Source organism: Microcaecilia unicolor, chromosome 13, assembly GCF_901765095.1.
Source record: "Microcaecilia unicolor chromosome 13, aMicUni1.1, whole genome shotgun sequence".
Classification (NCBI taxonomy): domain Eukaryota; kingdom Metazoa; phylum Chordata; class Amphibia; order Gymnophiona; family Siphonopidae; genus Microcaecilia; species Microcaecilia unicolor.
This window is the reverse complement of record NC_044043.1, coordinates 92,304,565-92,317,571: the sequence shown is the minus strand read 5'-3', so window position 1 is coordinate 92,317,571 and position 13,007 is coordinate 92,304,565. Positions and strand designations below refer to the sequence as shown.

General features: G+C 46.2%; 1 protein-coding gene across 1 annotated transcript in view; it reads left to right on the top strand.

Moving 5' to 3' along the window:
- HTR6 (5-hydroxytryptamine receptor 6) overlaps positions 1–13,007 on the top strand; it is a 39,148-nt gene that overhangs the window by 4,339 nt on the left and 21,802 nt on the right. The window contains exon 2 of the mRNA XM_030222171.1: positions 7,563–8,450. Coding sequence (XP_030078031.1) covers positions 7,563–8,450 — 888 coding nt within the window. The remainder of the gene's footprint in view (positions 1–7,562; positions 8,451–13,007) is intronic.

Here is a 13,007-nt window from a genome sequence, read left to right as displayed (position 1 = left end):
GGAAGTTATGTGGTTAGTGGTGATATTCAGTTTGCTAACCAGATAACTACATGGATATAGTTAGGCCTGGAAAAAGCTGTCCTAATTTCATCTGTTCCTATTCGGATAGTGGGTTCAGTATCACTGTTAGAAGAACCAGTCATTGCTCTATCCGGATATTCAGCCCTGGTCACTATCTGGATACCGACACTGAATGTCTGGATTGGTTTTGGCCATTGTGGCTGGCATTTGAAAAAATACCAACTATGGTGGCTGAATATTGGCCCAAAGAGAAGGTGACTGGACGCTGAAACAGGAGCACCCTGAAAGATCGAGATAAGCAAATGTAGAGCACATTAACCCTTTGAACGCTGCAGACTGAGTTCCTGCCAGCATACCACAGTACAGTGGCCTAGCACAGGCACACCTAATCTTGGCTCAGGCCCGCCCAGCTGCAGCCGGACAGGAAACAGGCAATGATGTCAGCGAGGGCGGGACATGGCAGATGGAAGCCCGTGGGGCCCGTGCAAGCAGTCAGAATGAATTGCTGCAGGTGCCAAGGATGCCTGTACCGACATAGGGGAGGGACGGAGTTCAGAGACAGGAGCGCAGATGCAGGGATGACGCAGAGGAGAGGGAGAAGATGTGGGGTAGGTGGAAAAAAAAACCCTCTTATGTTCTTAAAAAATATCTCCGGGAAGAAGTTTGTGTTGTGTGGTTAGGGGAGGGGGGGGGGTGGGAGAGGGCATGTGTGCATGGAAGGGTCCATCCAATTTACCTCTGGGCCCATCCAAAATGCCGAGTCTGGCTACGCTTGTGCCACAGTACTGGGCTTAAAGTGGGCAAGAAAGCAGCTGACACTACATAAGAAGGGCACAGTTGCCAACACTTACTAGCCAGGGAATTCCAGAAGCAGCCGAGAGCTAAAGAAAAGTTGCCATGATGCCATCTGCCCGTGTGTTTCCTGCTGAGCCCCAGGCACCATAGGGTTAAATAAAAGAAAGAACAGACTGTGACTGAGCCTTGTAGGATGACAAGACCGAGAGTGGTAGCAATTGGGGTTCATGGCACTGATCCAGTGCAATCATCTTTTTCCATTCCAACCTATTCAAAATGCAGCTGTTTTGACTTACCTTCCTTCGACATACATTGGTTTACCCTCTGCCTACACGTTGCTCCCTGTGATCTCCACTGATCTGGCACGGTGCTCTTACCTGTGCCCTTCGTCATTGTTTTCTCCTGACGCTGCTCTTTCTGCTCTGTTGTGTTGTTCTTCTGAAACAGATTTTGAGAGTTCGTGCATCCTGCTGTCCCTCTGACCATATTCAAACCTAGACTAAAATCTCATCTTATTGAGGTTGCTTTTCCATCTTGGTCACTTCTCTATGATAGAGTCTCCTAGACTTTTTAGTTTGTCATGTGTATTTGTCTTGAGCAGACTGTAAGTTCTGTGAAGTAGGGCCTCTTTATGGGGTGGCTTTAGAAATGATATGTAGCAGTAACAGTCCTGGTTAGCTCCGCTGCTTTCACTCCTCTCTGGATTTTCCTTCATGTTTGTTTTTTTTTGTTTTTTTGCATTTGGTATATTGCTCTTTCAGCATGACCATGCAAAATTACACTGACCATGCATGCATACCAAGCAGGGCCGCCGAGAGGGGGACAACGACAAAATTCCCCTGGCCCGGCGCCGGCAAGCTTCTTCCTGCCTGCTTCCGGGTCTTTCCTTTCCTGCTTCTGTGTGCCACCCAGGATATTGCGTTAATGAAATCAGCTGGGTCCAGACTCCTGGCACACAGGAGCACTGGAGCGGGAGAGGACGGAGCAAGGGAGCAGCACGGCAGTGACTCCGAGACAGAGGTGAAGGTGTGGGTGTGGGGGAGCGTGGCGTGTGGCGGTCCAGTCCTGCCCCAGGCCCAGTTGTGTCTCTCAGCAGCCCTGATACCAAGATCTATTGGTGAGAACAGTAGTTGACCTACAGACATGTTCTGGGATGGACAGTAGAGTACAGCACATCCTTTCTTAAACCTCACTCCACGCTCTCACAAAAAGCCAGGACAAAGAGCCACATTTTCATGGAAAACAGCTATCACTCCTAACCTCATAGAGCAGCAACTTCCAAAAGGCAGGGGTGCAGTAGGAGAAGATCTAATCTGGTTCTGGAAGACAGGGGGATTGATAAAAGGCTTTCCTCCAGGATGATCCTGGTGATCTGGATGGAGTATAGGAAGTCAGGGGTGCTGTAAGACAGAGAAAAAAGCCTGTATAGTAGATAAAAAAGTTAATATAAGGATCTTGAATTTGATTCTCATTGCAATAGAAGCCACTGTTCCTCCTTTAACAGTGGGATGGCACAGTCAAACATTTTTGGCAACATCTAACAGCTTAACTCCTGATTTGGAGAATCTGGAGACATCCAGTATGATCAGAGGTAGTCCCTGCATAGATAGAATTGCAGTAATCAAGCCTATTAATTGATTAGAGTACATAGAAGCATAGAAAAATGAAGGCAGATAAAGACCATGTGACGTATCCAATCTGTCCATCCATATATAATCTAATATCCCTTCCTCTCCCTTAGAGATCCTCTGTACCTGTCCCAAGCTTCCTTGAATTCAGATTATAGTCTTTGTCTCCACCACCTCCACTAGGAGTTCATTCCATGCTTTCACCACCCTTTCCACGAAGAAGTATTTTCTTAGGTTACACTCCTGAGTCATTACGAATTGATGCACCATCAAGATAAGATCTTGCAACAGGAATCCTTCTGGAGACTGTAGGATGAGGTAGAAAGGATATTTGAGGGTCAAAGGCAGGCTGGCCGTCAAGAATGATGCCAAATGCAGCAACAGACTCAAGATAAGGTGGTCCTGGCGATAGCAGGTGCAAAAAGGGCAGGTGTGGTTTTCTGGGAGAAGCAAATGGCACCTTTTGACTTGTGTGGGATGAGTTGAAATGATGAGATTGGAGCCAGGAGAGGAGACAGTGGCCTTGAGGCATGGGTTGAGGTTGCGAGGGACAAAAACATCTGGAAGACTCTGAGGACGCACAAGCTAGATGTCATCAACATATAAACTGATGTTAAGTCCAAAGCCTTGCATCATAGATGCTAGTGAGGCCATGAAGATGTTGAACAGAGTGGGGACCACGATTGAGCCACGGGATACACTACATGTTAAAACTGCAGGGGAAGATATTTCTGTGCTGGAGAAGACATGGAAAGTGTAATTTGAGAGGTATTATTTAAACAATCCTAGAGCCAAGCTCCAGATTCCAATAGTTTTGGGCCTATCAATTAAATATCTATTATTTATGAGGTCAAAGGCTGCTGTCATGTCTAGTAGAATCAAGAGGACACGGAATTGTCTATTGCCAATGTCCAGGTTATTCTTCCTGTACACAGATGGTAAATAAGCAAATAAATAGCCATAACCCAGCAACTGACCATAGATGCCATGAAAAAGCAGCATTGCAAATACTACATCAGACTCTAGCAGGGGTAGCAGATTCAGCCATTGGCCTTTAAACCCAGGAACATGCTCCAGCACTGCCTTATCACACCCTCCCCCTGATAGGAACTCCTGTGTCGAAGGGTTGTAGGACATGACTGTGCTTGAGTGTGGGTCTGTGTTTAAAAGTCTCACGCTGGCAGTGGGGGCAGGGGCAGCTGAGCGGGTAGAGAAAGGGAGAGGAGATGCTGAATGGGGAGACGGGGGGGGGGGGGGGGAGGGAAGTAAGGAGTGGAAATGGAGATGCTGACCACCTGGGGGGAGGGAGCAAGGGGTTTTAGCCACCAGATGTAGTTATGGAGAAGGGGGAATATTGGCCATCTAGGAAAGATGCTGGCCACTGGGGGGGGGGGGCGGTATAAAGGGGAACTGGGATACTAGAGTGAGGAGTAGGGAAGGGAAAGGGAAAGGAAGAAGAGATGCTACACTACAGGAGGATAAAGCCTTAAGTCACTCCAGGGTGAGTGGGGGGCACACAGCTGAAGATTCGTCTAGAGCATCAGAAACCATTGGGCTGGACCTGGTCACTAGAACCAAAGAGAAGAAGCCAGTCTGCTAGAAATCCCAACACAGAAGCTGCATGCTCATAAAATGCCTCACTTTGGCTGCATATGCGAAATATGGATAGAACCCCACCAAAAACACATTAACTACTACTACTACTACTATTTAGCATTTCTATAGCGCTACAAGGCATACGCAGCACTGCACAAACATAGAAGAAAGACAGTCCCTGCTCAAAGAGCTATGTAATAAAAGTGAGCCAAGTATAGGACAATCAAGCCATTGTGACATCACTGATGAGGTTGGCTCTTATTGGTGGCCTGAGGCATTATGACATCACAATATTAGCTCTGGTTACAAGAGACTACTACTACTACTATTTAGCATTTCTATAGCGCTACAAGGCGTACGCAGCGCTGCACAAACATAGAAGAAAGACAGTCCCTGCTCAAAGAGCTATGTAATAAAAGTGAGCCAAGTATAGGACAATCAAGCCATTGTGACATCACTGATGAGGTTGGCTCTTATTGGTGGCCTGAGGCATTATGACATCACAATATTAGCTCTGGTTACAAGAGACTACTACTACTACTATTTAGCATTTCTATAGCGCTACAAGGCGTACGCAGCGCTGCACAAACATAGAAGAAAGACAGTCCCTGCTCAAAGAGCTTACAATCTAATAGACAAAAAATAAAGTAAGCAAATCAAATCAATTAATGTGGACGGGAAGGAAGAGAGGAGGGTAGGTGGAGGCGAGTGGTTACAAGTGGTTACGAGTCAAAAGCAATGTTAAAGAGGTGGGCTTTCAGTCTAGATTTAAAGGTGGCCAAGGACGGGGCAAGACGTAGGGGCTCAGAAAATTAAAATAGAGTTGTGCAAATAAAAACTGCACTGGAAACCTGCAGTAAAAGACCAGAGAAATAGAACGCATCACGTTCAAAATATGCTCCCTAGTTCAGAAAATCATTCATGGAGAGGCACCAGCCTACATGTCAGACCTGATAGACCTACCACACAGGAAAGTCAAAAGATCATCCCGCACGTTCCTGAATCTACACTTCCCCAACTGCAAAGGTCTAAAATACAAACTAATGCACTCGTCAAACTTTACCTACTTGAGCAACACAGTTATGGAACGCATTGCCGCGTAACTTAAAAACGATTTACGAACTAATGAACTTTCGCAAACTACTGGAGACCCATCTCTTTAACAAGGCATACCTCAAAGATCAACCAATGTGAATATACACAGTTCCTCCACATATACTCAGAACTGTCTTATAATATTTGCTTGTCATACTACTATCATGTTTTATCACTATCATGTTACCCAAGATCCTTTTGTAACAATAAATGTCTATCTTATTATATATTTCAACTATTCATGATGTATTGTAAGCCACATTGAGCCTGCAAAGAGGTGGGAAAATGTGGGATACAAATGCAACAAATAAATAAATAAACAGAAATGCATTTCCTCTTGTTGGACCTTCGGATTCCCAAATCACTAAACCAAAACTAAACTGACAGAGGTAGGTGGCATCTCATAGACTCACAAACATATTGAAGCCTGAGCTTTGGAGGACCAGAGAGCACGTTAATGCCGACACAGCCCATTCTCCTCCCTCTCCTTCTTTGCACATATTCAGCAGACTGCTAAAACCTGTCATGTCTTTCTCTATAATATCAGCAAAATTCGCCCTTTCCTTTCTGAGCACACTACCAGAACCCTCATCCACGCTCTTATCACCTCTCGCTTATATTGCAACTTGCTTCTCACAGGTCTTCCCACTTAGCCATCTCTCTCCTCTTCAATCTGTTCAAAATTCTGCTGCACGACTAATATTCCGCCAGTGTCGTTATGCTCATATTAGCCCTCTCCTCAAGTCACTTTACTGGCTTCCTATCCGTTTCCACATACAGTTCAAACTCATTGACCTAGAAGTGCACTCACTCTGCAGCTCCTCAGTACCTCTCCACTCTCATCTCTCCCTACATTCCTCCCTGGGAACTCCATTCACTGGGTAAATCTCTCTTATCTGCACCCTTCTCCTCCACTGCTAACTCCAGACTCTGTTCCTCTTATCTTGCTGCACCATATGCCTGGAATAAACTTCCTGAATCAGTACTGTCAAGCTCCATCTCTGGCTGTCTTCAACTCTAGGCTAAAAGACCACCTTTTTGATGCTGCTTTTAACTCCTAACCCTTACTCACTTGTTCAGTACCCTTACTTTATCATCCCCACCTTAGTAATTCCCTTATCTCTTATTTGTCCTGTTTGTCTGCCCTAATTAGATTGTAAGCTCTGTCGAGCAGGGACTGTCTCTTCATGTTCAAGTGTACAGTACTGTGTACGTCTAGTAGCGTTATAGAAATGATAAGTAGTAGTAGTAGTCTTTGGGATTCCGGAATCTTGCTGCTCTTTGGGATTCCGCACAGAACGTTGCTACAGCGGGATTCCAGAATCTTGCTACTCTTTGGGATTCTGCACGGAATCTTGCTACTCTTTGTCCTTATCCCTTGTTTGTCCTGTTTGTCTGTCCTAATTAGATTGTAAGCTCTGTCGAGCAGGGACTGTCTCTTCATGTTCAAGTGTACAGCGCTGCGTACGTCTAGTAGCGCTATAGAAATGATAAGTAGTAGTAGTAATAGGAATGAAGAAAGCTACAGAGCTTGGTTTTTAGAATAAAGGTAGGAAGAAGGAGTGGGCTTTTTACCATTCAAATAGAAGCAATGCATTTTGTATTAAATCAGCTCTCTTGGTGAGAGAAAGGACAGTCCTAAGAGAATAACATTACATTACACATCTATCTTATATTCCGCTATGACCTTTCAGTTCTATGCGAATAACAAAGACATTTGGAAGATCCAGAATTACAGTCACAATACAATTTACACTTAGGAACCAAGATTTAAGAATAGCAATATTAATATATTTTTTTTACTTCTTATGTAAGGAAACAAATGAATCAGAGGCAACGTTTATTAAAGGACTTCAGAAATAAATGTGTTTTGATCTTATGTCTAAAATAATTGATGAGAATCTAATGCGTCCTTCCGGGTCAACAGGTTACACATTATAGTTAATAATTACCATAATAATAATAATTACCTTTATCATCTCCACATTCACACATAAAAGACATTTTTGAGACAGCGGGGAGAGTGTAGGTGGAACAATTCCTGCCTGTGAACAAATCTGCATTTTCCATCCTGCTCCCTTAACCTGTAATTTAATTTGTCTCTTGTTTTCCTGGGTTAATCGCACGTTATGTTTTCAGCCTTGAGCTGAATGAAGTTTCGATGCAGAAACGCCGGCTCGGAGGATGTGCAGGAAGGACCTCAGGACCAAAGTAGCAGGGTCAAGATTCCTTTCCCTCCCCAGCCCTCCTCCCTGAAGAGTGTGTATATGGGAGGGGGGAGGGAAGATAGGCGAGAAAGGGAGGAGAAGAAAGACAACGAGAGGATGGAGATGTTGGTGGCATTTCCATTGCTTGCCAGCCCTTCTCAGCTGGGTTTAGGAGCTGGTCTTAGTCAGCCAGCGAAATGCTTCACATGCGATTCTGCAGGATTACTGTGGAGAGTTCAGACTCTCTCTGAACGAGAAGGACCTAAAGACAGTCCAGAAGAATGGAGGAAGGAGAAAAGAGGGTCCTGCAGAGAGAGAGAAAGAGCCTGGTTTTAAGAAAACCCACGATCACCTAGCTGAGCTGGAGACTGGGCTAGGGAGCCCAATGGAAGAGAACCGTGCAGGAGTCAATGGCAGCGGGCTGGGGGAAAGGTCTGTCCCGGGGGGCAGTCGCTCCATCGCAGCCTTCCTCTGCCTCGTCATCCTGCTGACCACCCTGGGCAACTCTCTTCTGATCCTCCTCATCTTCACGCAGAGATCTTTGAGGAACACGTCCAACTACTTTCTGGTGTCCCTCTTCATGTCCGACCTCATGGTGGGCTTGGTGGTGATGCCCCCGGCCATGCTGAACGAACTGTACGGCAGGTGGGTCCTGGACCAGGAGTTCTGCTCCATCTGGTACTCGTTCGACGTCATGTGTTGCAGCGCCTCCATCCTGAACCTGTGCGTGATCAGTTTGGACCGGTACCTGCTCATCATCTCCCCGCTCAAGTACAAGCTCAGGATGACTTCTTGCAGGGCGGTGTGGCTCATCGTGGCCACTTGGACCTTAGCTGCCTTGGCCTCCTTCTTACCCATTAAGATGGAGTGGCATGAGCTGGAGTTTGACATCAAGCCCATGAACGCCTCCTCTCACTTGGAAGAGGGCCAGTGCCGGCTCTTGGTCAGCCTTCCTTATGCCTTAGTAGCCTCCTGCTTAACTTTCTTCTTGCCCTCGGCTGCCATCTCCTTCACCTACTGCAGGATCCTGCTGGCTGCCAGGAAGCAGGCTGTGCAGGTGGCAGCGCTGACCACCAACGTGACCACGAACTCCGATGACCCGATCCAGGTAGAGTAAGCCTTCTGTCTACAGGAATGACCCCGTCTGATGCAGTGGTTCCCTTGGGGGAACCCCCCCACTCAGTCAGGGTACCTGGCAATGAATATCCATATGCAAACCTATCTCATTGTGTATATCTTGAAAACCTGACTTGCTGGGGTTCCTGCGGGACAGATTTGACTTTGGAAGGGGTAAGAAAGAGAGGGGAACATCTTACTCTAGATCTGGGAACCCCTGGATTAAAGGCATGCACAGGAGCAGGCTACTAGACATTTTACTGTGTGTTAGATTGTAAGCTCTTTGAGCAGGGACTGTCTTTTTGTGTTTGGTGTACAGGTGTGTTAAGACAGAGGAGCATATTAACAAAACATTTCACCTGCTTCCAGTAGACGGGTTGTCTTTTGCGTGGTGATTAATTTTAGGCATCTGAAGGCATTTTGCAAAGTAATGCGTCAGTAAGGAGTGGAAATAGTCTCGATGCAGTCGTTGCACGCTTCCGGGTTAATTGTTTAATAGCCACGACCAAGACCCTGCGGGATTTTCAGCCAGTTTGCAAGTCGTTGGATTTCTGTCCCCCCCCCCCCCACCGCCCCAAAAACTAGTGAGAAGAAATCAAAGCAAAGGGGCGCCGGGTCACAGGGGTGGGAGGTAAGGGAGGAAGGAAGGAAGGTGGACTTCGGCCGTTCATCAGTCATTTCTGCGTCCTGCCTGTTCAAATTTTGAAGGCAGCCGCAGAAAGAGGCGCAAGAGCCAGGGAAGGGTTGCAAACAGTCTCGCAAAATCTTCGGGGCTGGGGTCTTTGAATTGTGACACAGTCCGGAGAACTAGCTGAACGCCCCAGGGCAAGACTGTTGCAGGGCATCTGCAGGAAGGAAAGGGGCTTAGGGAGCAGGAAAGCTGAAGAAAAGAAAAGACAAGACAAGACACGAAACGAAACATCATCCCTTGGTCACTCTCTCGTACCTGAGAAAGAGCTTGACGAGTCATTCCGCAAGACCCTACTCCTGGTCTGGAAGGGAAGGGACTCCCCTCCCCCCCCAACTGCAAATATATTAGGAAAAGGTGGTGGGGCAGAAAAGCCTTCAATCCTTTTTCGGGAGTTTTCTTTCCAGTTCCCCGCTCTCTTCAAATTCCCTTTGCAGCCCAATCAGGGAGGGTCTGAACGAGGCGCAAAATTTTGGAAAGCAGCAGAAAATCACGTGGAGTCGATTCACGTCGCAGGATTGTAGACAACGTGGTGTATAATTTGGAACTGCGGAAGAATTGCACTCCGCAAACCTGTGATTTTTCTCTTTCTGCTCTTATCCGTGGGTAAAATCCCGCCACAACTTGTTAAAATGTCATCAAACTTGGAATTAAAGCGCGCTAGAGAGTAACAGTTGATGTCACATCGTGTGACACTGCAGGAATGATGTCAGGAATGGACTAGGAAGCTTTCTGGAGCCTGTTTTTAGGGGAAAATGTCAGATATTCTGGTTTTTGTTTTTTTTTTGAAGGGAGACATAATAAACATATTTACCAGAATGTTCGACATTTTCTTTACACCTGGTAAAAAGAGGTTCTTCACCTGTTTTCTTTCTGTAACATGTTACCTACTACTCTAACCCTCTTTCTTCTTTTACTCTGTTATACATTGGTAGCTCTTAAATTCCCCCCTCCCCATCTCATATACTGCACCTTCTCTTCAGGCACATTCTATTTATTTATTTATTTATTTATTTCTAAACTACCTATCAATGCTATTCTAAGCCAGGAATAATATACTTTAATAAAAATTACACAAACAGACATATGTACTAAGGGGGGGATGCCATAAATGGCCCCTCAGCAACTGCAATTGCATTACGAACAGCGCGTGCAGCGCATCTGATGGCATCTTTTTCCCAAACACAGTCTTTTTAAAGACTACAACGTTACGTCCGAAGGATTATCTTCAACGTTATTTTGCAATATTTTGCCCTAGAGTAAGCTGTAAAATTTTAAAAGGTCTGTCATCACCATTGCTACGCAGCACTGCGCAAAGCAGACTCCTGATGCAGGCCTGACGGCCGAAACACGACGTTGTGTCGAGTCTTCAAATTATTAATAAAACTGTTTATTATCGAACATCCTCCAGTTTCTAGTATCCTTGGTCGCTCTCCCACTTCTTTTACACTATTGTTTTTACCGTGGGGCGTTTGAGTTCTCCGCTTTCCTGGCGGATTTCCTCTCTCAAGACGGGAGTAACAGATAAAAAAAAAAGTCTTTACTGAAGCACTCAAAATTAGACCTGACACAGGTCCGTGTTTCTGCTTTAGGGGTCACAGAACTTCTGAATTCACGGCACTGTGTATGGAACTTGTTATCTATATATGTTTATGAACCAGTGACGATCCTAGCCTGCCTGACACCCGGGGCGGATCGCCGATGTGGCCCCCCCCCAGCGAAAAGACACCTCCCCCCCAACGAAATGACACCCCCCCTGGGTGCACGCCGCTGGGGGGGGGGGGTGCCGCGGCGCACGCCTGTCAGCTGAGTTCGCTAACTTCGCTGCAGCTCCCTCTGCCCTGGCCGGAACAGGAAGTAACCTGTTCCGAGGCAGAGGGAGCTGCAGCAAAGTTAGCGAACTCAGCTGACAGGCGTGCGCCGCGGCACCCCCCCCAGCGGCGTGCACCTGGGGCGGACCGCCCCCACTGCCCCCCCTTGGTACGCCACTGTTATGAACACCAATGTCACTGCCAGCGGAGGGCAATATCGCCAAGCAATAATTAGGATCAAAGCAACGCCGTCGGTGATACCGCTTGGCGATACCGCCCTCCGCTGGAAGTGTCATTGGTGTGCATAAACATATACACTATGCTGGAAACTAGAGTGAGCGACTGGAGGAGATAAGACAAACAGAAACTGTTACAGAGAACACCTTCATGGATATAGCTACGTCATGCAAGGTTCCACGTTAGTAGTTACGGACCAAGAAAGGGATCTGGGTGTCGTCGTCGATAATACGCTGAAACCTTCTGCTCAGTGTGCTGCTGTGGCTAAGAAAGCGAATAGAATGTTGGGTATTATTAGGAAAGGTATGGAAAACAGGTGTGAGGATGTTATAATGCCGTTGTATCGCTCCATGGTGCGACCGCACATTGAGCGTTGTGTTCAATTCTGGTCGCCGCATCTCAAGAAAGATATAGTAGAACTGGAAAAGGTGCAGCGAAGGGCGACAAAAATGATAGCGGGGATGGGATGACTTCCCTATGAAGAAAGACTAAGGAGGCTAGGGCTATTCAGCTTGGAGAAGAGACGGCTGAGGGGAGACATGATAGAGGTATATAAAATAATGAGTGGAGTGGAACAGGTGGATGTGAAGCGTCTGTTCACACTTTCCAAAAATACTAGGACTAGGGGGCATGTGATGAAACTACAGTGTAGTAAATGTAAAACAAATAGGAGGAAATTTTTCTTCACCCAACGCAAATCAAGGTAAGGTATACACAAGAAGTAGCACATATGAGTTTATCTTGTTGGGCAGACTAGATGGACCGTGCAGGTCTTTTTCTGCCATCATCTACTATGTTACTGTTACTATTATGCTTTCACCAGTGGAAAGCTGTGTTCCAGCGCTCTTTCCGTGGTATGGGATGGCGCTGTCTGCTCTAGCGCCGGAGTTCTGAGCATTGGCCCTGAGTCTCATCTATGAATGTTGGGACTGGTTTAGCTGTTTAATATTACACTGGAAAAACACAATACGAAGAACAGAAAGATAGGCTGGGGCCAGGTCACAGGAATTAAGTTTAGGGGCTTAACTCTGGATTCTATATATGGTGCCCAGATTTAGGCGTGCTGCTGAGATATGTGCGCAAGTTAATTGGGCTATCGAGCTAACCAACAATAAATTGTATGCTAACAACTAATTATTGATGTTAATTAACAGCAATTAGGATTTGCACGTGCATCTGGCTACGTGCTATTCTATAACACTAGGTGCCTAAATCCCATAGTGCACAACCCAAAAGGGGGCATGGCCATGGGAGAGGCATAGACGGGTCATAGGTGTTCCAAAAGTTGCATGCATCAGGTTTTTCAGCAGGTGTAAGTCTGGCGCTCAGAGTTCGGCGTGGAAATGGACACTAAGCGCTGTTCCATAAAGGGCATGTACCTTTTATAGAATAGCGCTTAGCACCCAACCTTTCCGGCATCCATTTTTGAGCACCATTCATAGAATTCCCCCCAAGGCGCTGATTTCCACTGCTATGCACCAAAACATAGAATTCATCACTATCCTACATCTGGACACCTAAGTTTGATAGACACTTATTTTCAGCCCAATAACTAGACACCTAAGATTGGCTAAAATAGCACTTAACAGAATCCTACATTGAGGTGCTCAGCTTTGAGTATTGACCACCTAATAAGTTGTTGTCCTGATAGCAACCTCAAGCATCATTTAGATAAGCTTTGCAGCATGCTGGGGAGGTTCTTGAGTGTACCATCACCTGGGATTTCTTGTGAATGAATCTGATTGCTCTCCAGGAGTAGAAAGCCAGGATTTCTGAATATGTGGATGCAGTGGGCAGGTAACATAGTAACATA